General features: G+C 34.0%; 1 protein-coding gene across 4 annotated transcripts in view; it reads right to left on the bottom strand.

Moving 5' to 3' along the window:
- Positions 1-25,482, bottom strand: part of DYNC2H1 (dynein cytoplasmic 2 heavy chain 1) — a 149,368-nt gene that overhangs the window by 110,348 nt on the left and 13,538 nt on the right. For all 4 annotated transcript variants that reach the window (XR_004589849.3, XM_034409222.3, XM_087894632.1 and 1 more), the window contains exons 13-39: positions 25,378-25,473; positions 24,523-24,663; positions 24,335-24,433; positions 23,128-23,267; positions 22,740-22,968; positions 21,352-21,479; positions 20,879-20,994; positions 19,376-19,503; positions 18,898-19,047; positions 18,139-18,344; positions 17,017-17,172; positions 15,694-15,808; positions 14,654-14,824; positions 13,426-13,808; positions 13,081-13,213; positions 12,474-12,591; positions 10,430-10,542; positions 10,202-10,321; positions 8,765-8,915; positions 7,785-7,987; positions 6,018-6,200; positions 4,742-4,924; positions 3,744-3,967; positions 2,370-2,485; positions 1,780-1,979; positions 845-1,109; positions 47-254 (exon numbers count right to left, since the gene is read on the bottom strand). Coding sequence is in view for 3 of the 4 variants with exons in the window: in XM_034409222.3 (XP_034265113.1) it covers positions 47-254; positions 845-1,109; positions 1,780-1,979; positions 2,370-2,485; positions 3,744-3,967; positions 4,742-4,924; positions 6,018-6,200; positions 7,785-7,987; positions 8,765-8,915; positions 10,202-10,321; positions 10,430-10,542; positions 12,474-12,591; positions 13,081-13,213; positions 13,426-13,808; positions 14,654-14,824; positions 15,694-15,808; positions 17,017-17,172; positions 18,139-18,344; positions 18,898-19,047; positions 19,376-19,503; positions 20,879-20,994; positions 21,352-21,479; positions 22,740-22,968; positions 23,128-23,267; positions 24,335-24,433; positions 24,523-24,663; positions 25,378-25,473 (4,475 nt within the window). In the remaining variant the exon portion in view is untranslated. The remainder of the gene's footprint in view (positions 1-46; positions 255-844; positions 1,110-1,779; positions 1,980-2,369; positions 2,486-3,743; positions 3,968-4,741; positions 4,925-6,017; positions 6,201-7,784; positions 7,988-8,764; positions 8,916-10,201; positions 10,322-10,429; positions 10,543-12,473; positions 12,592-13,080; positions 13,214-13,425; positions 13,809-14,653; positions 14,825-15,693; positions 15,809-17,016; positions 17,173-18,138; positions 18,345-18,897; positions 19,048-19,375; positions 19,504-20,878; positions 20,995-21,351; positions 21,480-22,739; positions 22,969-23,127; positions 23,268-24,334; positions 24,434-24,522; positions 24,664-25,377; positions 25,474-25,482) is intronic.

Raw genomic sequence — 25,482 nt, 5'->3', positions numbered from 1 at the left:
CTATGGTAATTGTAACAAAGTTTTATGTTAAACTATTTTGAATTACCTAAGGAAAATCATTCCCATGCGAGATATTGTAGCAGGAGAAGCACAGCTCAAGTCATGAGTTTCAAAAAGAAAGTTAACATTTGGACCAAACTGAATTCTTTCTCCACTAGGCATCGTAAGTAGTCGATTATCATCAAGTACAGAATTCAGAGATTCGATCCATTCAGGATCTATGTCACCATCACAGATTATCCATGAAGTAACATCTGTTTAGAAGACATAATAAAACATTTCAAGTTTATTAAAATTTCTAGCAGTTTTTCAGAATGAATTCAAATTCCCTTTATTCTCATGGAATGTATATGAGTAAGAAGGGAATAATCTCTGTTTCTTACAAGGATTTTTTAATTTATATGAATGAAATTCATTTAATAAATATACATAAAATCAGATTGCTATATTCTACACAAGTACCTCCAATTTGAATAAATTCTTATTGGTCATTAGGTTTTACTTCGTTAACCAAGTACAGTGAGATGATTTATTGCTCTTCTATAATGTAACACTAGTAATTTAATAAACAGTGGTATTATTAGGAGTTTTAATCTGATAACTTTGTGCAAATAAATGTGTTATTATAATAAAGACAGAAAGTGTGCACATGCTGCAACAATTAGCTTGGTATTTTTTATTGATATATATATATATATATATATATATGATCAAACTAAACCTGAAAGCTATGCACGTTTAACTTGGGGGGAAATCTAATTAAAGCTATTTTCACACACTTTCACACATAAAGCAAGAGTCTTTCTTAAATAAAATTTAATACCTGCAAATTTAAGAAAAATACCTGGAGGTTCTCGTACTACTTGTCGAGCACTATTTGTAAGCACACCATCTGACCACTCCCTTGTGTCCATATCAATATGACCGAGTAACTGACGGCGCGGCATAGCTTTAGGGTTCATGGTATATTGCTTCACTACTTTGCCAACCTTTCCAAGAGCTGCTCTTAATGTCCGCCAAAGGGTTGATTTGCCTGCACCACTTGGTCCTACAATAACCACACCCATTCTTTGACGAAGTTGCTCGTACAATTCCAAAGCCTTCTTTATCTTCACCAAAAATAAAAAGATAATACATGTTTATATTTCTCCATCATTAGCCATAGTCAAAAGCTATTTTCTGAATTTCATTTATTATGAAAGAAGATTATCTAATAAATAAATAGATTTCTATGTCTGCCCAACTCAACAGAGTGATTCTAGGTGGCATATAAGAATTAAATATGCCTATGGTAACCTGAGGGAGGGAGGGAGGGAGGGAGGGAAGGAAGGAAGGAAGGAAGGCCAATTATCAGCATAAAATGGAGATTAAATTGGGATTCTACTTTAGATCCAAGGGCATGAGAAAAGGTAGGCAGGGTTGGGGCCAAGATATATGGGAGGAGGAGCAGATTATTACATAAAGAAATAGCCACCATTGAGAAAATATATGAAATTACTGCTTAGGTTATCCTAACTATAACTTTGAAATCAAATATGTTTTTTATTCTATATATATAACCCTTCAAAAGTATGACTTTGCCTTCAAATTTGCAGGCATGAGTGTCATAATAATTAAGAGACTATAGGAAGGTACATTAAGCAAAGGTTTGTGGCCAAATAAACTGACTGGATGGGAGATGGATACATACTTCCTAAAAGACAGGTTGAAGTCACAGATTATATATAAAGATGAAGGTTAATGTAATTACTGTTGTCTATAGTAGTACTCAATATTTACCTGGGTAGATATGATTTCCAGATTGGCCTCCTCAAAAGTTTTTTGCAAAGCACTATTTAATTCAGCATAATCTACATCATTAAAGTCAACACCAGGAAAGACATCTTTAACCAGTGCATCAAATCGTGCACAATCTGCAAAGGTAAGCTTTGACATGGTATTAAGACGCAAAGCTTGAACCACAATGTGGCTTTCATTAACTGTGTGGAAACAAAAGAAATATAATACAATTTATTTTTGCTTAAAGCTGCAGTATAAACAAACTAGTTTAGAACCGCCACAGAAATGCATATCTTTCAAGTAACAGACTTTTAAAGCTGTAAACTTTAGCAATAGCACTTAGACTTATATACCGCTTCATAGTGCTTTACAGCCATCTCTAAGCAGTTTACAGTCAGCATATTGCCCCCAAGAATCTTGGTCTTCATTTTACCAATGTCAGAAGGATGGAAGGCTGCATCAACCTTGAGCCGGTCAGGATTAAACTGCTATTAATTCAGTGAACTTTTAATAAGGATATTATTATACAAATAAAAATAACATGGTCAGATTGCAAATCTTAGGGGGGGGGGAATCGTAATGTTCTTTACCTTTCTTTTTAATTCCATTCTTTTTCAGCTGTCGAAGAAGATTTCCACATCCCCTCAGAACAGTCTTTAATGCTCGCAAACCCCAGTCATAGTGCTGCTGAGGAGTCAAGAGCTCTCTGGTGAAAAAAATGAATGTTAATGTTTTTCTTATTACTATTAATGTGTGTCCTTGTTGAAAAGAATATTTTGATGCATGAAAGAGAGGACAAACTGGTTAAGAAGGCTAACAAGTTTTCATAGACAGGGTGAATGAGGAAAGAGCATTCATCCATCACCGCCACCTTTTTTTTTCATAGTCCTGCAGAAAAAAGACCAAGGTCTTTGAGGAAAGGGTTCACATTCTATAAGCCATTTCTATGACTACAATGGTAAGAAAATGGGTAGTATAATGGAACTTCCTATTTTTGTGTATTGCACACAGCAGCTGAGCATTTAGCCAAAGGGAAACATCAAATTGTGAGGGACTATGTGAAAGTGGCTTTTTTGTTGAAATGTTGAGGAATGCACTTAGTTTAACGAACTATTATAAAAAATAAGCCATATATTGGTATTATGACCTCAATGTGACTAAGTGATGAAAAAGCAACATTGTGATCTTTGGATAAGGAGACATATTTGAAATCTTTTACTTTGTCATGAAAAATTGCAGAGGAATAGATTATTTGCCGAAAACTTGATGCTATCAGAGTTAGTAGAAGAAGAATTCAAGAAAGGGCTTTTCAAGATTGATTAAATAAATATAACTTAGTTGTTAAATTTTAGATTGGGAAGCCAGTATAGACCATATTCCCACTTAAGACTTTTTTTACTTGAAATATAATTGTTATTTTTTTTTTCATTTGTGGGGATGATATTAACCTTATTTTTTCCACCATTTTTATCAACAACCTGATTTAACAACAGCAATGGTAAAACAGCATTAGATAATATTATTTTCCATAAATTACACATTACATATATATCTGCATATTATGTTATCATGATAATGGCTTATGTTTTCATAATAAAATTTGCTGATTCTTCATATCAACAATTTTCAGTCACTCCGTTACAATGGCTTAAAACTGGCAAAACTTGCTAAAGATCATCAAACTACTTCCTTGACTGACATCTGAACTGGTTGGACCTAGTTCAAATGTCATGTTGTCAGCTATATTATATCAAAATAATAGATCACAAAATGTTAGTGTATTATAGGGCCTAAATTTTATGATATTCAAGAAAAATAAAGCCCTTTTACTGTAATACTGAAGAGCATCCAAACAGAATGAAGAGTTAAAATGCTTATTCCCCCAAGTCAAAGATGGAGGAACAAAAAGAGGAGGTAGTAAAATGTCTGGGGATAGGAAATGAAAAAAATCCCCAAACGCTTACCGTGCTAAATTGAAAATATCCACCAGTTTTCTTCCCAGAGGTTTAGCATCTTTAAAGCCTTCTGAATATAATATCACTTCTGCAATTAGCTCATTATCAGGACGAGTCATAGCAACTGGTCTAAAAAGTTGTTTAAGATTGTCAGGCAATTTCTGTCTGCCTCCATAGCCTTTCCCAGCAGGATTCATGGTGATAAAAATTCCAGAATTATGGTCCATTTCTACCTGATATTTAAATATGCAAACATCTTCGGTAAAAACTCAATAACCTATATAAACCATTAAGTAGGAACTTAACAATCTACTGTATGCAAACACCAAAGCATGTTGTATATTTTATATAGAATTATAAGCATCTGAAAGACATTCAAACAGCTGACATATTTCCATACATTCTCACTGACCTTTTGCCATTATGACAAGAGATACAGAGCACTTCAATCTTGTCATTTCTTGACTTTGTCTTGTAAGGTATCAGTTCCTAACTCAATTCAAATTCTAAGGGACAACTGTTTTGATCTAAAGAAATTAATGCAGCAGACTTAAAATCCTTAAATTGCTCTATGTAATTCTTGCAAATTGGCATTTCCACAAAATTTATTTTTAAAAATCCAATCAAGTAAAATTTTTGGAATTGTAATTTATCTGAAAATAGAACAATGTTCAACATTTTTTATTTTAAGGCACAAGATCCACATGTTTAAATGAAACTAATTCCTTCACACATGAAACTAAGATGTTTATTAGTTGTTATGGATGTCCCTAATTTAGAAGGTATTCAACCTGTTTCTGAAAGTCATACACTACATCCCATACTCATGTTCAGTTTACTCTGTCTGATTATAGCTTGATTGCTTTCTCTTGGACCTGTTTTAAGATTTTGCCCTCTCAGGTTTTGGCTGAGATAAATTATTTGGGGTGAAATTCTAATTGCTGAGGTTGCAGCAAAAGTAAGTTAAGTAAGTAAGTAAATATTGTACAAGAGTTTAAGATTGGTACCTCTTTTCCAAGTAATTCACAAATAGGTTGATGTTTCTTCAAAGCATGTTGAATTGTCTGAATCTGCATAGATACAGCAGAGAGTACCGCTTCTTCCAGACGATTAAACTCATCAAAACAGCCCCAGGCTCCACATTTCACCAAACCAACAAATATACGCCCCATTGATTTCACATCAATGCCCTTAAAATAAGCAAGGAATGCTACTTCAGCTACATGATATATAATATTCCTTTTCCCAAGTAAAAAAAAGTGTAATAAAGTTTTAAAGTTTGTAACAAAAGTATCAATGCTTTGGGGAGGTGAAACACAGCTGATTTGTCATTTCAGGGAGCAAACTTTTGGGTTTGCGGTTTCTGCGGGGGGGGGGTTGTTTTGTTTTTTGTTAACAATGGAGTCTCAGATCCTTTTAAAAATATTTTACAAAGGAAACAAGAAAAGACATTTAAAAAAGGAAATACTACACTCCTGATCTCATCTGTTACAGACATTGTGGTGGAAAGAGTATTGAAATCTGCATAAATATAAATTTGATAAATATTTTCTATGTATTTACTGAATATATGTTTTTTAAAAAAATTCTGCCTTATAACTTTAAAGGGATTCAAAGAGAACAATCATCATCATTATGATCATCATCTCAATGTACTGGGCTATAACCTTAGCCACCCCAATTTATAACTTAAAACAGGATTCATTCATTTATTCACCCATTCATTAATTTTGCAAATGTATATGGCCATTCATATTAACCAAAACATTTTGGGCAGCTAATAAGTCATAAGTAGACTTAGAAGAAGCAGGATGGGAACAGTATTGATGCTTTTGCCATTTGGTTTTGGAGAAGACTTCTCAGAATAATGTGGGCAGCCAAGGGGACAAATAAAGTTGAAAAAAAAATTAACTCACAGTTCTCACTTGAGGCACAATGAGATTCAAATTATCCTATTTCAGACATATATAATATAACTTAGCTGTCCAAGAAAAAATCTAATGGTGGAAAGTTGCTAGGAGTCAACAACTTGATGGCACCCAAAGATGCTTTTTTTAAAAAGGCAACTGAAGTTCTGAAGCAAGAAAGCTTCTTGGGTGAGAAGCAAAATGTTTTCAAGGGGAAAAAAAGAAGAAAATCCAATTGTCTTTTGAAAAGTACCTTTGAGACAGCACCTAGATGATTGAGAATTTCCACAGACAATTTAATGGCACATAATCAATCAATCAGTCAACAACTCCTATGAAACTTCTTTATACAACAGGTAGATATATTTTACTTCACCTCATCACAATTAAACACCAAAACTTGTCTTCCAAGTAATCCCCCTAGAGCCTTTACAGATTCTGTCTTGCCAGTTCCAGCTGGGCCGTAGGGATTTCCTCCAAGGCCCATCTTCATAGCTTGAGTAAGCGTAAGGTAACACTTGTCCGTTAATGGTGTATAAACAAGCTTTGGTGAATTTCCCTAAAATTTTAAAAATGATAAAATGCAATTAAATTCATGAACTCAACCTAGTTGTCCAGATTAACACTACCACTAAAAGTGAATTCCAAATTAGTAAACATTTGACTCAAAGGTTGCAAAATGGAGTACTTGAACGCTTGTCTGTTTTTTTAAAAGAATTAAACAGATAGTTTGTGCCAGATCAAGAGAGTAATAAAGGAAAGGCTTTAACCCTTGGTCTTCATTACAACTGCTCCTTTTTTCCTTAAGTCTAGTATTTGCAATGGAAGGAAACCTATTAATGGATACTTTGTAAGATGAGAAAGTTCCAATTAAAATTATGAATGGTGTTAAAAATCAGATGGTTGCAGTTTTCTTCCAGTAACCCGAAGTTCATCTCTAACCCAGGCCTCAGGCTCTAGGGATTTTTTTTCTCTATTAAAATGAGCTATGAAAAGATAAACCATGTTATTGTTCTAGAATCTTCAAAACAATCTTATTTCAATACAGGCTTAAGCATGTGAAAGTACTAAAACATTAGAATTCTTTAAAAAGACAGTATCTGATACAGAGAGTTCCAAAAGAATCGTGTGGAATGAAAATTTATTCACTTTCATTAAAGCTAATTCTCAAATAACTATGGTACAAATTTCAGACATTGAGAATAATTTGAATTGTTTCTATAAAACAAGAACCATCACACCATATGAAAACAGATTCTGAAACTTAGGGGAATATCAAGATCTGGAATCTGCTATAGAAGAAAATGTTTTTTTTTTAAAAAAAAAAATCCATTATAGCAATAAAAAAATATTCTTAGAATCTTGCTCAATTGTTTTTATTTATTTTAATTGATTAATTAATTAATTTATTTATAATTAAAATTGATGGGAACTGTATTTTAACAAAAGTCATACTTTAAAAAAATATATATGTTTATCACAGCTAAGAAAAGTTTCAATAATTGAAACCCAGGAAGAATTTTCTTTTTTCTATCGTTTTGCCTGTTATATCTACAGTATACAGGTAGTCCTCGGTTTACGACCACAATCAAGGTCAAAATTTATTTTGCTAAATGAGACAGTTGTTAAGAGAATTTTGTCCCATTTTATGACCTTTCTTGCCACAGTTGTTAAGTGAATCACTGTCATTGTTAAATTAGTAACACTTTCTTTACTGAATCTGAAGTCAATCTTCCCCATTGACTTTGCTTATCAGCTGGTAACAAAAGCTGATCATGTGACCCTGGGATACTGCAAACGTCATAAACATGAGTCAGTTGCCAAGCATATGAATTTTGATCATGTGACCACAGGGATGCTTCAATGGTTGTATGTCTAGAAGAAAACGGTCATAAGTCACTTTTTCAGTGCTGCCGCTGTAACTTTAAACGGTCACTAAATGAACTGTTGTAAGTCCAAAACTACTATAATGCCACATGTCTACTTAGAAATAAATTGTACAAAGCTTCAAGCAATTGATTATAGGGCTACAATCTTAAACATGCTTATTAAAACAACTTTCTTGCTTTTGTACATTTGGTTGAAAGTAATATGAGGATGGGAATGAAAGAATAAGACATAATTTATGCTAAACTTAAAATACCTGATATTCATAAGTGTACTGAAGTTCAGCATCCACCATCTGAATATAACATTTTTTATCCTTAAGATAAAATCTGAGTTGCTTTTTCCAGGCCCAATCATCAGTACTATTGACCTGAGCCGCAATGAGCTGTTGTACAGTATCAATGTTATGAATAACATCCAAAATCAGGGCTTTAAGCTTTAATTCAAGGATTCCAGATTCTGGGGAAAAAATATTACAGTTTAAAATAAGGTCAATTTATATGGTTTCACCCATTATAATTTGGTCATATGGTTAGAAATGAAAAGTTTCTAACTTTTTTAAAAACTGTAACATAAACGTATGTTGATAATTATTTAGTAATAATTCTTATGATATAAAAGACAACTAGTGCCTGTAGTTTTCTGAGAATTTAAAATTAAAAGTTATTATGCAGTGCAGTTTGTACTGTATAATTTTTAAAGAAGGGTAGGAGAAAAAATGAATGAATGAATGAATGAAAGAAAAATAAATAAATAAATAATTTTTTAAAAACTGAATAAATAAAAAGATATGAGAAATACTCAATTCAACTGAATTGGAGACTCAAACCAAACCCAGAAAAATACTATTTTACCATTTTTCCAATCATGTAACATAGAAGGTTTTGCCCTTTAGTTTATAAATTATGCTTTGCAGTTTTATGTCATGTTTGGAAATGGCTACAGTAAATAAACCATGGTGAACAAAACGGTGGATTAACATAATATGTGAATTCTTCTTTTGTCAAATCAAGAAAAATTTAACAAATTGCAATATCAATTCAGACAACGCAGTGTTTGGTGGCATACAAAAGAAAGTAAAAAAAGAAAGAAAGAAATCAAGACCAACAAATACAAAAAACAGCACAAATGGCAAGAAGCCATACTGACTACCAGTATATTATGAGGATGATTCAAAGTCTGTATCAAGAATACGAAATCATTTTAGACTATTATACCTGCTATCTTCTTCCATACCTGCATTGCCTGAGTCTTCTATATTAGTATCTATACTGGTATAATGCTCCAATTTAGCCATTAGTTCTAATTCTATCTGTTGCAAGTTACATTCCTTGATTGCACATTCAACATCTTCTGTGAACTGAATTTGTTCAGCCAAACATAGAATCTATTGGGAAAATGGTATGCATAAAGAAGAACAGATTATAACATTTAATAGCATCCATGTTGACTATTTAAAGAAATCACACCACCTCATTTATCCACAAATCCACAATACTCTCCTGCTGAAACTCTAATAGGTTTGCCTAATAGATTGTCAAAGAGTTTATCATATCATTAATTCTATATGCAGATTTAAAACAACTACACTTATTTGAATATTTAAAAACAAAGATAATCTGTTGAGTTCAGAGCATAGATTAAACTGCCAGTGACTTTTTTTTTTAATTTGATTTATATGCCGCCCTTCTCCGGAGACTCAGGGCGGCTTACAATGCATTAAGCAATAGCCTTCATACTTTTGTATATTTTTACAAAGTCAGCTTATTGCCCCCAGAAACTGGGTCCTCAATTTACCTACCTTAGAAAGGATGGAAGGCTGAGTCAACCTTGAGCCTGGCAAGATTCGAACTTACTAATTGCAGACAGCTGGAGTTAAATTACAATGCATTAGTCTGCTGAGCTATCCAGGCTCCTAGTGCCTGGATAGCTCAGCTCCTAGTGCCTGGACTTGTGCCTCTGACAGAACAGGTTAGGTACAATCAACAAATGTTTATACTGTGCTGTACTTTTCGAACGATATACAAATGCAAGATATATTTCCATCATGAAGATGCTACTTGCAATGCAAGGAACTGGTTAGAGCAAATGCATCCTATCCTGAAATACAGTAACCCTGACTTGTAGTACCAGGGTAAAAATCATTGCGGTTGTTGAGCACTGACAACTCAATTTAACTATTGGGATAGATCCAGACCAAAACCACTAAAACCACTAAACCACTATCAGACTTCAGTTAATCAAGATTAGCATAAATCTTATTGATTTCAATGGATACTGTATACTGTGATTTATTTTGGATCTAAATTTAATTCAAAGGGTTGCATGCAATATTGTCTGTCAGTCACTAGAATAAAGTTTCCTCAAAGAAAGAATTCTACTCTTTACACAATCTTCAGTATATATCCCAAAGAATCAATGGAAGTTGTAGAGAGGCAGGTGGCTTGAGGGAATGGGGTTAAGTGCAAAAGAAAGTACTTTTGTCTGATGTTGTTCTTTTCAGATCAATTATTGAATAGGTATATTCAAACTATTATTTATTTTACATTCAAATTCAATTCCACTGAATGGTTGAGCTAAAAATTAATAAACAAATGCCACCATATATTCAAACCCCCTCTTCTTTGTAAAACTGAAATATTGTTTTTGCATAGAAAAAACAAACTAACTTACCTGTGAAGGAAAAAGCGATGGATCAATTGAACCCTGTAATCTTTTCCCAGTGGCTACGCAGTCGATCAATAGTTTCTTTAATGTCTCCTTCATCTCTAAAGACAATTTGTTCAGCCATACCTAGCAAATAAATACATCAAGAAAACCCAATAAACCATGTTAACATACTTAATTTTGACAAATGGGAAATTGGGGGAGTGGGGGGAGAGGAGAAGCTTACTTTCTTACCTCAACGTCATTGGATAGCAGAATTTTATTTTTGAAAGGTACAGTTTCACCTTCTACAGATTTCATTGCAATAATATTTTTAAAATCTTCATCAAAGCTTACACTGTGAATTCCTGTTAATTAATGGAATAATGTAACATTGATTAGTTTAATATACATATGTGTAAAACCTTCTGTGTGCAGAAAAAGTGGTTTTGAATGGTCCATGGCTGAATCCGTTCATACAAAACTGATCTGCATAAGGGCTGAAATTAAGTTGTTCTAGGCAGAAAAGGTTTGAAGTGAGACTGGAAATAAGCCAAAGACATTGGCTATAGCAACTGGAAAAAGAATAGAGAAAATACTGAGAAGAACAGGGATGGGAAGTCTGGTGGGAGTCTGATCCATACTGCTGATTCCACAACAAGGAACAGGCATGTGGACACATTCGTCTATTAGCACCTGTTATTTGGAATTAAATTTCCCTTGGAATAATGCCCAGAGTCCGATCTCCTGAAGTTTAAAAATACAATAATTTATGAGGTTTGAAGAATGATGACAATCAAGCATTTGATTATTACATAATTTACTTGATTATATTGCATTGCACTGTGATTTGTATTGTTGCTGAATTGTGCTTACCTATAAGCACATCCTAAATAAAAGCATAATTACTGAGTGAGTGATGTAATTGCCCTGCCTATCCTGTAAATCAGAATTTTGATATTTGAATTAACTATTCAAATTTGAATTAAATATTCAAATTTTGTTCTATTATTTAGATGCTAACCTGCAACAGTTTAACAGAAGTTCTGCAATGTGATGATTTGCTTTAGGTTCAAGACAATGCCTATTTTCTGTACTGTACACATCTCTAATATGGTTATATCTCTTTTTACACAAATAACTATTCTGCCATATATATTTTAGATCTCTTATGAAGAGTCCTGCCATTAGCCAAGAATGGGTATGGAAGAGGACTGCAGAACATTATCTGCCAATTAAATTAAAGTATTGGCTAGAACTCATCATTTCTGGAAATGTCATACTACATGTATAAATAAATGAAAACAGCACTTTTTAAAGCTAAATTCTTATAAATTTTTAGGCAATCTCTATAAATAGATTTCAATTTACATTTTTCCCATTTCCCATACTACTAGAAAAGAACATAAGAACATTTTTATTTCCCTTTCACGGGAAACCTATCGTAACCAAAATCTTCCATTGCCAGAAAACTATAGCAAGCCATCAAGCTTTGAAAACATTTATTCAGGTTATTTTAAAGTCTCATAGTTGAACCTAATATTACTAGAATTGATCTATATGTATAGATAAAGACTACTACAGTACAAATTTCTGTGGAGGAATGCAGATCTATCTTGCTAGCAAATCAATCAGGAAAGTATACATGTGATCAATAACAATAAATTGTTAGGGTGGCATATTCTTTGAGTCTCATGATGTCTTATATAACAGTGTAAGGAGGGAATATTAGGTAAACAGATATCCTTTAAGAAAACCAGATGGTTTTTAAAAAGTATATCAAACCTTCCCACTGGAGTTTGGTGGCCAATAAATTTAAATAAATAATATGTTCTTGTACAAATCTGTATACTTGCATGATTTAAGTGATTCTTTGAAAAGGTGTCAGAAAAATCCATTTTACTTCAGGTACTAACTACAAAAGTAGGCATAGTAAAACATTATTTAAATATTGTTCTAAATATTTTAAATATTTAGACATTTAAATTATAAATATTATTTCTTTAAATCTCTTCCTTTACAGTACAAAGTCGAATGGAAATGTTAGGGGGAAACATTTGGTAAGCCTTTGGCATGAGAGAGGTTTTATATTGCTGTAACAGTGAGGGATGGGGAAAGTTCTATAGCTCAGCAAGATGTAAGACATTACCACAGTGGAACAATCTACCTACGGACATTATAAGTCTCTGGAGGGCCATCTCTCATGAATGGTTTAATGATTTTCTTGCATTTTGATTGGACTATGTGATGTTGTGGTTCATTCCAACTATACATTTTTTTTATTTTTTATCATTCTTACCAGCAAACAGCTTCTTCAGATGAGATTGGATAACTAATGGATTAGTAGACTGACCCAAGATTTCCAGAAGATCATCATCTCCAATGAAATAAAATCTGGGGAATGCAGAACGCTTTTCCTATTTAAAAATAAATAAATTCAGATGGCCACTCCAAGACAACACAGTAATTATTTCTGAACCAGTTAAACTAACATCCTTTCAAAAAATGAATAGCTGTGAACTGAACATCTCTACTTTTACATCCAAACCCTTCCCCCTCCCCCATTATCTCCCTCTACCACTTCCTTGTTCTTCTAAAAAAAAATTAAATATTTATTGGTCAAAGTACTGTAGTAATGAAAAATGAACACAAAAAGTAAGACACCAATATATGAATAAAAAAGCATAACTTGAAAGATGTTAGGTTTGTGAAGCATTTCAACTTCAGAATGAGTATAATGACACAGCTGTCATTTAAGATGTCACAGAAAAATGCTATATTTGCATTCCCACGAGGGTCCGGATATGTATAAACACAAACATTTATTAATATTCTCAGGAGATATACAAAATGTTAGTGTTCATCACCTGAATTCACAATTAAATGGAGTGATCAGAAATGTTTACCTCCAGGAATTCATTTAAAGATTTTTGACATCTCTGAAGCTGGTCAAGGATAGTAATTAAGGCAGTCCTTATTCCTGCTCGAGTATTCAAAGAAATTACACGATTATCTTGTTTGATATCTGCCATTATTGATCTTTAAAAGGAAACAACATGGTGTGAATATATGCTGTTATGTGTTCTTTAGTTTTAATAACACAAAAATTCAAAACAATTGAAACTATTATTTATGACCTGAAGTATGAAAATACAAGAAATTAATTTGAATTTTACATACAATGCTTATGTTTTCCTCTGAGGAATGTAAGAGGACATTGGATTAAAAAACAGAATATAAAGTCAACTGACCTAAAGTCTTCATCTACTCTGTTGAAGCGTGCTTGCTCTTTAGGCAAAGCTCCACGACCAAAAATGGGCTCCAGATACACCCATTTCCTCTGAATTTGATTTAGATTCTGTAGATATTCATCCAGTTCAGCAAGTTTCTTTTCCCAAACAGAAACTTTATCTTGGAAACCTTTGTAATATGGAGAGTCTTTCAACGACTGAAGTAGGCAGCGATTGTCTCCAACTTGATTGACTATATCTTTCCAATCTTTAATCAATTTGATCATCCGGTTCTGGCTATCTTCATAATCTGTTAATGTAAAGACAGCTCCAACGCCCCAAAGCTCAAGCTCACGCAAGGCTTCTCTGATTGCAACCTCACCATGAGCCCTGCAGTTCAAATCCTGTTAGCAAATATAAACTAACATTAATTTAAGCTAATGATATAACTACAGTTATAGGTAAATCCAAAGAACTAAGAAATGTCAGACGCTGATGTATAAAGCACTATATTTACTTTTTAATTAAACATTATGGTATTAGCAATAGCAATAGTACTTAGATTTATATGCCACTTTAGTGCTTTACAGCCCTCTCTAAGTGGTTTACAGAGTCAGCATATTGCCCCCAACAATTTGAATTCTCATTTTAGCGACCTCGGAAGGATAAAAGGCTGAGTCAACCTTGAGCCTGGTGAGATTCGATCTGCCAAATTGCAGGTAGCGGCAGTCAGCAGAAATAGCTTGCAGTACTGCACTCTAACAACTGCGCCACCATGGCTCACTTACATATTGCTATGGTATACAGATTTGTGATATATTTCCGAGGTCTAAATAAAATGAGTGACAAAATAAAACCTCTAACAAAATTATCTTGAATAATTAATCTTTCTCTACTAACCAGCCAAATTATTTTATCAGATGACTGTTCCCAAATAAATATGAGAATTTTCTATAACACAATGTACTATTAAGGGTTGCTGTCTTCAAGAGCAGGTATAAAAACATTACTAGAATGTAATGAAATTTCTGTACCATATATGAACAATATGTCAGTACTACAGTACTACTACAGTACTACTATGTTGAAAAATATTATTATTTTCTTTATACAGAAAGAACTGATTTAGTCACTTTTTTATTAAACTTAGATAATAACTTTGGGGCATTCTTTGCTTTAAGTGAAAGCCAAAAATATGTCCACAAAATTTATTCAAATCATTTTCTTCATATTAAAAGATAATTCACACCTTCAGTTCTGCTGCTTTTTCCACAATGACATCTGCTACTTTTAGGAGGTCTCCAAACATCAGAGTTCCTAGACTGGTACCCCTAGGAAGACCAAGAATACGAAAGAGGTCCAACCAATGATCTGATGACAAGTGTTCTCCCTTAACATATTTCAATATAGGAAGGGTCAGCTGTAAGAAAAAAATGAACATATATTAGCAGTTATTTTTCCTTTTGTAACAATGAATGTATTTTATGTTTAAACAATAAAGGATTATGAAAGAATAATGAGTTACAAACACTTGGAACAACTACATTCTTATACATGCAACTCAACAGTACTGACTTTAAATCTAAAAATGTAATATTATTTCATATCATTTTAACTTGACATCTTGCTTTTTATGAAATAAATCTAAAAATTATCTAAAAATTTAATATTTTTAATTTATTTCATAAACAGCAAGATATCAAGATCCCGTACTTAATTACTACTAGATCTTAACAATACAGGTAAGTCTTCACTTAATGTCTATTTGTTCAGCAACCATTCAAAGTTACAACAGTAGTGAAAAAAAGGACTTGCAATCCATCCTGCATAAACAAAATTTGCACTCACATTTACAACTAGCTTCGATCCTGGCCTAACAACTGAATGATTCTGGGATTCATTCAATAACAGCATCTGGGATTAGTGGAACTGCTGCCCCTATGTGATGTTCTGCCTAATTACTGTGTTACTTAGCAACAGAGTTGACGGTCCAATTAAGGAAGGACTATCTATATGGGAATACTGTAATAATATTAGACCATCTTACAGAGCAATTCCAACAATTAGAGAAATAACAATGTGAAATGCTTTGAACATTTTGAAAGGTTATATGCTAAAATTAATTGCTGTAATCAAATGCAAAATTTACAGGGGTCTTCAAGAAATATATAACTGAATGAATAAAATATTGTATACTCTATAAAGATGCGTAGGTCTTAAAACCCTCAAAATATTCTAAACATTCCAATATTTCCTATTTGTCTTAATTCTCTCACACGATCATTTTACCTTGTATTGATCCACCTCTTTTTGCAACTTCACAGTCATTATTGTGTGTTCTTCAATCTTTCTCAGTTTTTCATGCCAGTTCAACAAGAATTCTTCAAATAGGTAGGTCTTACTCCTGCATGCAATATATATTAAAAGAAGTTCAACCACTATTATAATTAAGAACTATGTACAGATAGTCCTCAGGTACAATGGCAATTGGGACTGGGATTCCTAGAGCTAAGGTAATGTGGTTGTAAAATGCAACACCATGTGACTGCATCACTTAGTGACAACAATCCTAGCAGTCCCAGTTGCCATCATAACCTCAAGATGCAAGGATTGTTAAGTGCAAAGCGATGGGAGTCTACAGTAAGGTGTATGGAGCGATGGGGTTTGCAGGGAGGTGGGGGAGGCTCTGAGCAGGATGCATGCAAGTTGGGAAATGCTGTGTTCTGACCTAGCTCCCCAAACACAACAAACCCTTAGAAGTGAACTCAAAGCGTGGCGGCAGCCCCAGCAAAAAGTTTCTCTCTCAACGCAGGCTAACAAGGCCAGCTGGCCAGAAGATGAATAGTTGTCTGCCACATCTATTCATCTTCGCTCCCTGCCTTTTATCCCCAGAGCTAGGGTGGGGCTTCATTAGCAGCGGTGGCTCTTCCTTCCCAAGGATCAGCCCATGGATTTCCACTGTTCTCCTCTCCTCTGCCTTCTGCGCATCTGTGCGTCAGGCACTGGACCCAGCTGTTCCTTCTCTTCCTCATCAATCACCTCCAAACCTGGGGCTGTTGATTCTCCATCTGAGGGCTGACAGATGGCCCAGGCTCCACCTCTGTCTCTCTCTCTGCCAGCTCCATTCCGTCTTCCCCCTTGGAGCTCTCAGGTTGCCTTGATGCTGGCCCTCACTCCCATGCCTCCTCCTCCTCTGATTCAGCTGCTGGAGGGGCCAGCGGCCGACAGGCCACAACATGCTGTGTGAAGGGGGTGATACAGCACTAGTGCAGGAAGACCAGGGTAAAGGATGGTGCAACATCTCAAGAGCATGGGGAGACCACCGGAGGGGACTTACCAGAATGACAAGTGACTTTCCATGCCAGCTTCCCCTTTGACTTTGCTTGTGGGAAGCCAGCAGGGAAGGTCACAAGTGGCAATGAGGTGACTGCAGGGTGCTCCAAAGTTGTAAGACAATACGTTGAACTTACTGTCAAGCTCCCAAATCACAATTGCATGACTGTTGGTGGCGCAATGGCTGGAATTTTAAAGTCTATTTGTAAGTGCTGCAACTACAAACTGTCACTGAACATATGGTCAGTAAGCAAAGACTACGTGTAATCTTAAATGTACCTAAATGTAATCCAATCTTCGTTGGCTTTTTCTTGAAAACCTTCATAAAATTGTTCATACAGTGACCAAACTTCAGCACAGCATTCAATGTCTCTGCGTACTTCATTGGCTAAAGAGAAATCGGGCTCTTCTAATTCAAAGTGACAACAGTCGTTACTGAAGAAAAAGAACACAGCAATGAGTTATTTGTAAAAATAATAAAGGCAGAATACCCCCCAAAAATGTTACATTGTATGTCAAATAAATATATCTAAATATACAGGTATATAAACTGAATGCAATAAAATAGAAGATATAGTGATATAGATCAATTAGCAACATCCTGGAATTATGGGAACAGTGAGAATATATATCTTCTATGTAAGCAAATATTTCTTTCTTCTATTTTCCTTCAATAGATACATCAATAGATACTTTAACACAAAATGCTTCAACCATCGTAAATGTTACCCAGTTGCCAAAGGTCCAAATTGCGATCACGTGACCATGGTGACAGTGAAAAAGTGATAACTTTGAGGACAGGTCATAAATCATTTTATAAACGTTTTATGACCTGTCATAAATTCAAACCCTTGTTAAACAAACGTTTGCAAGTCAATGACTACCCTAGATAAATTTGACTTCAACTGATTTTAATGAGACCTTCTTAGTATTTGATGAGAGCCCATCAGGAAGTAACAAAATATCCTGGAAAAAGGCCATGGCAAGCCATTGCTAAATGATCACTAAAATGACTACGTACTCATGAAAAACCCCAAAAGTCAAATTTAAGTTGAAAATTTTGTGGGTTAATAATATGTTCATAATTTTATAATGTTAAGCTCTAGTAATGAATATAATTGTATATTAGTTATATGTTCAAAATTACCCACATTACAATTTTTTACAGCTATTTCTTTTTACAGTAGAAAATTATCTTTACTTCAAAATTAAAGAAAAGTATATTGTGCCACATAAATTTTAGAAAATCGGATGAGAAATTGAAAACTGATAGAACTTTAATTTTGTTTTATTTTTATTTTATTTTATCCTAATAGCTGATACTTTGCTTTCAAAAATTATATTTACAAACTATTCCTAATATGCTGATATTTGTTCATACTTATACAAAAATAAGCGTACACTAGTTTTTGCTTTGCATCCTCGAGTTCATCAAACTCAATTTTCTTTTCCTTTATGATCTCAGCACTCCTCTGTAGCACATCATGATGTCCTGTTTCAATGACATCATCACTAGGTTTCAACTGGTCCCACCGAGCTTTAAATTTTTCCAGTTCCTGAAGGTAGGTATTAACACGGGTTTTCACATTGCCTTTCATCACTTCGACCTGAAATCCAAAGAATAAGTAAAACAGGAACAAAAGGATTATTAGTTTATTCTAGAAACAGCTTTATATTAACAGGATTGCTATAAAAATAATGATTAACATTGTTCTAGGGGTATCATGTTTTCCCCAAAATAAGACTGGACCTTATATTAATTTTTGCTCCAAAAGACGCATTATGGCTTATTTTCCAGTTAGGTCTTATTTTGGGGAAAATACTAAATGCCTCTGTCTGCTGATGATCTTAACTAGGGCTTATTTTGGGGGTAGGGTTGGATCTTATTTTTGGGGAAACAGGATAGTTTATCAATATATATTATTAATTTGTAGTCTCAAATACTGTTCTTGACTCAGACCTGATGTGTGTGTGTGTGTGCACGTGTGTGTGTATATATGTGTGTGTGTGTGTGTGTGTGTGTGTGTGTGTGTGTGTGTGTGTGTGTATGCATGTATATGGAATGGATTTATATATATATATATATATATATATATATATATATATATATATATATATATATATATATATATATATATATATGGAATGACTCTTAGTTACCTGTTCTTTAATCATCAGCTGATGACTCTCCATCATTAACTCAAATTTATCCCATGTAGCTCTCAAGCTGCCAATTGTTTCAATGCCCCCACCAGCCACAGTTCGCAGAAGCTTGTTTTTACTTTCTGCTTCTTGGAAAAGGAGAAAGATCTAAGAAGAGAGATTTGATATTTGCATAAAGTTCAAATGCATAAATACATTTGTATGATCAATAAATAAATCAACATCATTTTATAATTATTTAATATTTGGAGTAGAAGAAAACAAATGTGGATGTGTACGTAGCATGTAGGCAACCCTTCAAACAAACATGCCTTTTCTTGGGATTGTGCAATAGTGCAATAATGAAATACATATGGCAATAATGGAACTCAAGAAAGTCTATTAAAAAATCATTAACAATTTTAGATAATATTCATATTCTAGAAATATTCAGGTATCAAATTTGTTCAGTTCTTGATAGTAGAGAAAATATTACCTCTTCTTTTTTGTCTTTTATGTTTTTATATTTTAAATTATCTTCTGTTATTTCTTCCACTGACTGGGGCCTTATTACTAAGATATTCATAGCATCATTGAGAAATGAAGAAATATCATGCTGATGACCTACATAAACATCAAGAGAAAACACAATAATAATTGCGTCAATAATTGAGTCAATAATAACAACAACAGCAACATTCAATAGGTGGACAAAAGTGACAAATCCAGTCTAAAAAATTGGTTGATGTTCTATCAACCATAATATCCCTATGGACTAATTTGTAACAAGCCATCCATCAAACATTTAGGATTAAATCTCCCATTATATCCCACATTCTTTTCATGTGCCACAATTATAGGTAAGTTATACCGATTAGTGTTCATTGTTTTCTCATTGATTGTATAATTGAATACTAGACCTCTGGTATATATTATATTGATTGTTTCCAGTTGTCATTTTTGTATTAATTATATTGCATTGCTGGTCTTTATTTTAATTTTCTGTCCCACATCAAGAGGAATCATTCTAACATAGATAGCCGTATAAATTGCTAAATAAACTGACAAATAAAGCTTCTTTGGGGCAAAAAATTTTTATAGTTAGACATTTTAGACTGAACTGAAATGTGTGGGTCATAAATCTGTATTATCAACCAATCAGGACACAAAACAAGTGAAAAAGCAGAAAAGAATGCTGTTTGTCTTTAACTCAGCCTTTATTCCAAAAGGAAAGGATTTGGCTTATAAGAAAATACACCAGGCATTATAAAATTTATGTGGTTACTCTTAGATGGGGTGGAGGAGGGATCCAAGCATTTTGCAACACCAAAAAGCTTATTTATTTAGTTTCAATTATAGCTTGCACATTCCTGATTCAGACTAACCTAACCTAAACACAGCAGTAAAGTTAGAAATGATGCTATTCCTCAAAACCTGGTTTTCCTCCCGTTCATTGTAAATGAAAATGTCAAGGAAGAAAATCCCTGAAAATAGCTGAATAAAATCAACCTTAACTGACTCCCTCTACTTGCCAGAACAAGATGAAAATTATTGGGAAAGACGGCATTTTTCTTCCTTCCTCGGGACTCCTTGCTACAGGCTACAGTGTTCGTTTAGGGTTACAACTGCACAAAAAGACTAGCTTTCACTAAAAATTAACAACAGTAAAATCTAAGAAAATTTATTTAGTGAATTAAAATTTCGGAATATTTAGTCACATTGAAATTAATAGTAATTCTGGAGCTGCAAATTTAAGAATGGCTTCTTAGATACAAAGCAAGATTAGAAGGTACTCCTACTACAGTAACAAGTTTTGATATTTTTCTATTCTTCTCTATTTTATGTGATTTTTTAAATCTATTGAATATATTTAAATGTTATAAATTCACAACATTTCAAGTAATTAAAATAATACTCTAGGCAAAATAACGTTCTTTAAAGAAAAAGCAGGAATAAACGAACAGCTATCTTCTAAATAGTTTTTCTTCTGAGCATTTACCTTGTATAGATTTTCTCAAAGACATCACTAGAGCATCATACAACTTCTGGATAAGATCATCGATGACAGACTTCACAGGATTACAGTTCACTATGAGGCAATCTACTTTCACAATGCTTCAAGGATTAGAACAAAATAATTATACTTCATGTTATTATATGACATTTAAAATAAACCCCAAATTCTAATAAATGTTATTCAATCAACCAAATTAAGCTATCTTGTTTGTTCTTGATAGAAGTATCTTGAGATTTATTGGGTCAGGGAGGAAGGAAATGCTCCTTAGAATCCCTTATAATGGGACAATAGCAGACTCGGCCAAAGCAATTTTGAAGGAAATTAGAAAAGAAACTGATGGAACCCATTGGCTGAGATTTTCCCTTTACAACAGTTTTTGAAACTCAGGACTAAGTATTGTAATAAAAGAGTGATCGCAAAAGACTTATGTTTCTAAGTCATCTACTATGCTGTACCTTGGAAGACGTTCCACTTCTTTGCCTTTCACTTTTAGGGTTTTGAAATTTTTCTCCCAGTCCTGTTCTTTGGCAAGATGAATCTCCACCAAAGCTTCCATATCGACTTGTCCAATTATCACCCATTCCTTCAACACGGAGGAAGGAATGCATATTTTTATTTAAACCATATGTTACTCATTTCAGTATGTGTATATATAAATCCCGACCATTTAGGTAAATAAACAGAAAAAGAAAAATGCTTCAAATGCATTTAAGTAATCAGTAAAATGATTCTTTCCTACTTTAATCCAATACCTTTGGTTTGAAAGTTAAGCTATGCAGCTGTTCACCACTGCTTATACTATTTACTACTACAGCTACCCCTCACTTATCACTGGTAATTGTGATTGGGAACTCCATCGCTAAGCAACAGGGTCATAATGTGTGACATCACATGACCACACAAACCTACAATAGCAGACCTGGCAGTCCCAGTTAGGTGAATCCTGCATAATCACAGCCTCTCTCAGCCACATGATCACCTGCCAGCTTCCTGATTAATGTTGCTTGTCAGAATATTTCTTTAATATTTGACTGCAGTCTTTATCTCAAAAATGCCACAATTAGAACAAGAATTGTTATTAGGGATATGTAATAATGTTGCTTCCCAAAAACTACTTCTCGGCATGTGAAAGCATGAATGCAGCACTTGTTGGTGAACTGCATATAATAATTCCTTTAATGAGTTGACAACCAAGGTGCTGGGTCCACACTCCTATGCATTCCAAAACAGCTCTTCGAATTTCACTCTGAAGCATTGCACCAAGTATTCTGCTGCTACAGGATGCATATGGTACATCTGATTACATGGTAAATATTACATGAGTGATATAGACAATTTGAACTGTGTTATAAATATTCCTGTCTGCCTTTTGACATCTTGAGTTGTGTATATCACCCAGGTTATGACATAGAAAATGACTGGCCTGTGCCCAGTGGTGGGTTCCAAATTTTTTTACTACTGGTTCTGAGGGTGTGGCTTGGTAGGTGTGGCATGGTGGCCATGGCAGGGGAAGGATACTGTAAAATCTCCATTCTGTCCCCAATCCAGGGGAAGGTTACTGCAAAATCCCAATTTCCTCCCGATCACCTGGGACTTGGGAGGCAGAAAATAGATGGGGATGGGGCCAGTCAGAATTTTTACTACTGGTTCTCCAAACTACTCAAAATTTCTGCTACCGGTTCTCCAGAACTGGTCAGAACCTACTGAAACCCACCTCTGCCTGTGCCGTATGGAGAGACTGCCAGTGCTTGATATGAACAGACAAAATGATTATACAAGTGAAAGCATACTTCAAAAACATCTGTCCTAAAATGTGTTTGAGCAAAAGCAAATATTTACAAACCTTAAATTGATCTAAAACTTCTGACAGTCTGCGGAACAAGTCTTCTGCTTTGCTAAATGTGGTCAGAAATCCACTTGCATTTCTTTCAGTCATGACAGAAAAGATGCACTCTTCATCGGTCTCACTTACTCCCTTAAATTGATTAGGGATAGAAATGAATCTCTTCATCTCTCTGTAATACCTTGCTCGTACTTCTTCAAAGGGGGGCTTGAATTGCAATCTTCCTTGTCTGAAAAATATTTTTAAAATATTATTAATTAACCTTTTATAACATCAAGAACCATATCAAGAACCCGTGCCTTGGAGTAATCTGATTATAATTACTCCTTTAAAAGATACAGACATACATGCATTTTTCATTGTCTTATCAACCTCAAGAACATCTTACTTGTAAGTTAAATCAATGTTTATTTCTGGCAGATTTTCATTGAGTGCTTCCAAGCCCATCTGATACTGATGCTCCAAAGCTTTGTAGAGTTGGTGGTTCCAATGAAGTCTCCATGCTTTCATGTTATTTGAAAGGAAACCCTATAATTTGATGGTATTCAGGTTAAAAATTTTGCAATTAATCATGGAGAAATTTATAGAGAGACTATATAGAAACTTCTCTCAAGAAAACTGTATTTAGGCAACTCAGAAAACTGTATGTCTATGGAATAACTCAAAACATGGCAAACAACTAATTAAACAAAAATTCAGATCAATAATTTCCAACTAAATCAGCTCAATGCAATTTCTTGGAAGAACAGAATATATTGGCATGCCTTAAGCAATAGTCAATCTAGACTTTCCCCAATATTGAAATTCTTAGGGGTTATTGTATGGTATATAGGAGTAACCATGAGAGACAGGGGGAAGAGTCACAGTCAGGAAAATGGTCAGATAAGAGGTTGTTTAGTCCGCAGCAAGAATGTCTCAGAAGGAATCGTCCCTAGTTTAGGGGACTGTAAAAGCAATGAGGGGGCAGAAATATACTTTCATACTTGCAAGATTCCCTAACTATAATCTATAATAAAGTAGAATTAGTTAATCTGGGTGTGCTTCTTGTTTGGACTACCTGACAAGACTGACATGCTTCATGAATACCATTCCCTGAAAACTTTGTTCAGGATTATTTGATTTAAATGTAGATGTAAGTAAGTTTCAATTTTCACAACAACAAATACTTTGCTTTGAATTACAATGACACTGCTTTGATGGGTTTCCAGTAGTTATTATATAGTATGCAGCTACATCTATTCTACTATAGAATAGTGCTAGATAGAAAAATACAGAAATGTATTGTAGGTGGTTAAAAGTTGTTTCCAAGAAATCCCAACAAATTATAGCATATGCTTCTATTTTACCGTTTATTTTGCCGACTAACTGTCATGAAAAATTAGAAGAAATATCCTCAGTCACATCAATGAATTATACAGACAGTAGCATTTTCTGCTATGAAGCTAGATAATTCTATGATGTTCCTAATATTTTAAATATTTTCAGTTACTTGACAAACTGATAATTCTGTTTTTGCCACAAATGTTTTGTAAGGTTAGCCACACACACATTTCCATCCTACTTCACTTAAAACTTAAGTAGCAATAAATTCATGCCTGTGATTCAAGGCTGGAGAATCCTCCCCGAAGTTCTTGTAAACCATCTTTCCAACGCTGCTGTTGACGAAGTAGATCAATGTTCATCAGGCCAACAACCTATCAAGAAGAATTACAAGCATGCTGCACTTTATTACTGAAATAAAGAGTAAAAAAATAAGAAAATAGGTTGAGGAGATGAAACATACCTTTTCTACAAAACTCATATGCCATTTTCTTAACTTTCTATTTTCTGTGGCAAGCCGTTCTGCTGCACTTTGGAGTTTCTTGATATACATGTCTAGTTCTTTAGGATTGTCCCATGTAATTTGTCCTTCTGCTTTTGAGTGCTGCCAAAGAAATACTTCAAGTAAGTAAACAATGGAATTCTAATGATGTTCATAAAATGAAGAGTTCTCTCTGAGCATGTTTACAGAGCTTGAAATGAAGGAAAAGGCAAGAAGTAAAGGGAAGAAACCAGATAAAGTACATTTTCAATTGCAAATGAATTGTGATTTTCTTTTCTTCTTTTCTTTTTTTGGCAGTTTACAATGTATTTATTCTACTACAGAAGTTTACAATCTATACTAATTCTATACAGGTCAATCCGATTCAATATTGTTATATCCATCATGGAAATAAGGGTTAAATATTCGAAAAAAACCTTTCCCTGTTCTATCTCTGTTCCTGTATAGCTGCACCAGAATCAACTTAGGTGGTGCTTGATTCTAAAACAACAAACAAATAAGATTAAATGACAAGAGTTCAGCATTTTCAACTGATTCTAGTCCTGCCTCTAGGGCAAAGTCAAAGTCACCCATAGGCAAGCATTTTGGAGAAAAACAGGTATGTATATTTCTATCTCTTAAGCATGATTATTGCAAACACTGCTTCCCAACAATTTGTAATCTCTGCCCTTCCCCCAAAATTCATTCAAAACATCAGCTCTCAAGAATCCAGAATCAAATCCCGTGCTCAATCAAGAAATATGTACAAGCAGAAAACCTTCAAGCTTTTAGAAGACAGAACGGTAATAAAAATGAAAGTAATAAACATGCCATTACTTTAATTATCTGTTCAAATGCTAAAGCCGACTGCAACATCATTGGCTTCTGACTGGGAATCATTTGCTGATCAATACTGTTATAAAAGTGTGCCACCTATTAAAA

The sequence above is a fragment of the Pantherophis guttatus genome, chromosome 5 (genome assembly GCF_059756535.1).
Source record: "Pantherophis guttatus breed Tessera chromosome 5, ASM5975653v1, whole genome shotgun sequence".
In the NCBI taxonomy this organism is placed as follows: domain Eukaryota; kingdom Metazoa; phylum Chordata; class Lepidosauria; order Squamata; family Colubridae; genus Pantherophis; species Pantherophis guttatus.
This window is presented reverse-complemented; position numbering and strand designations above follow the sequence as displayed.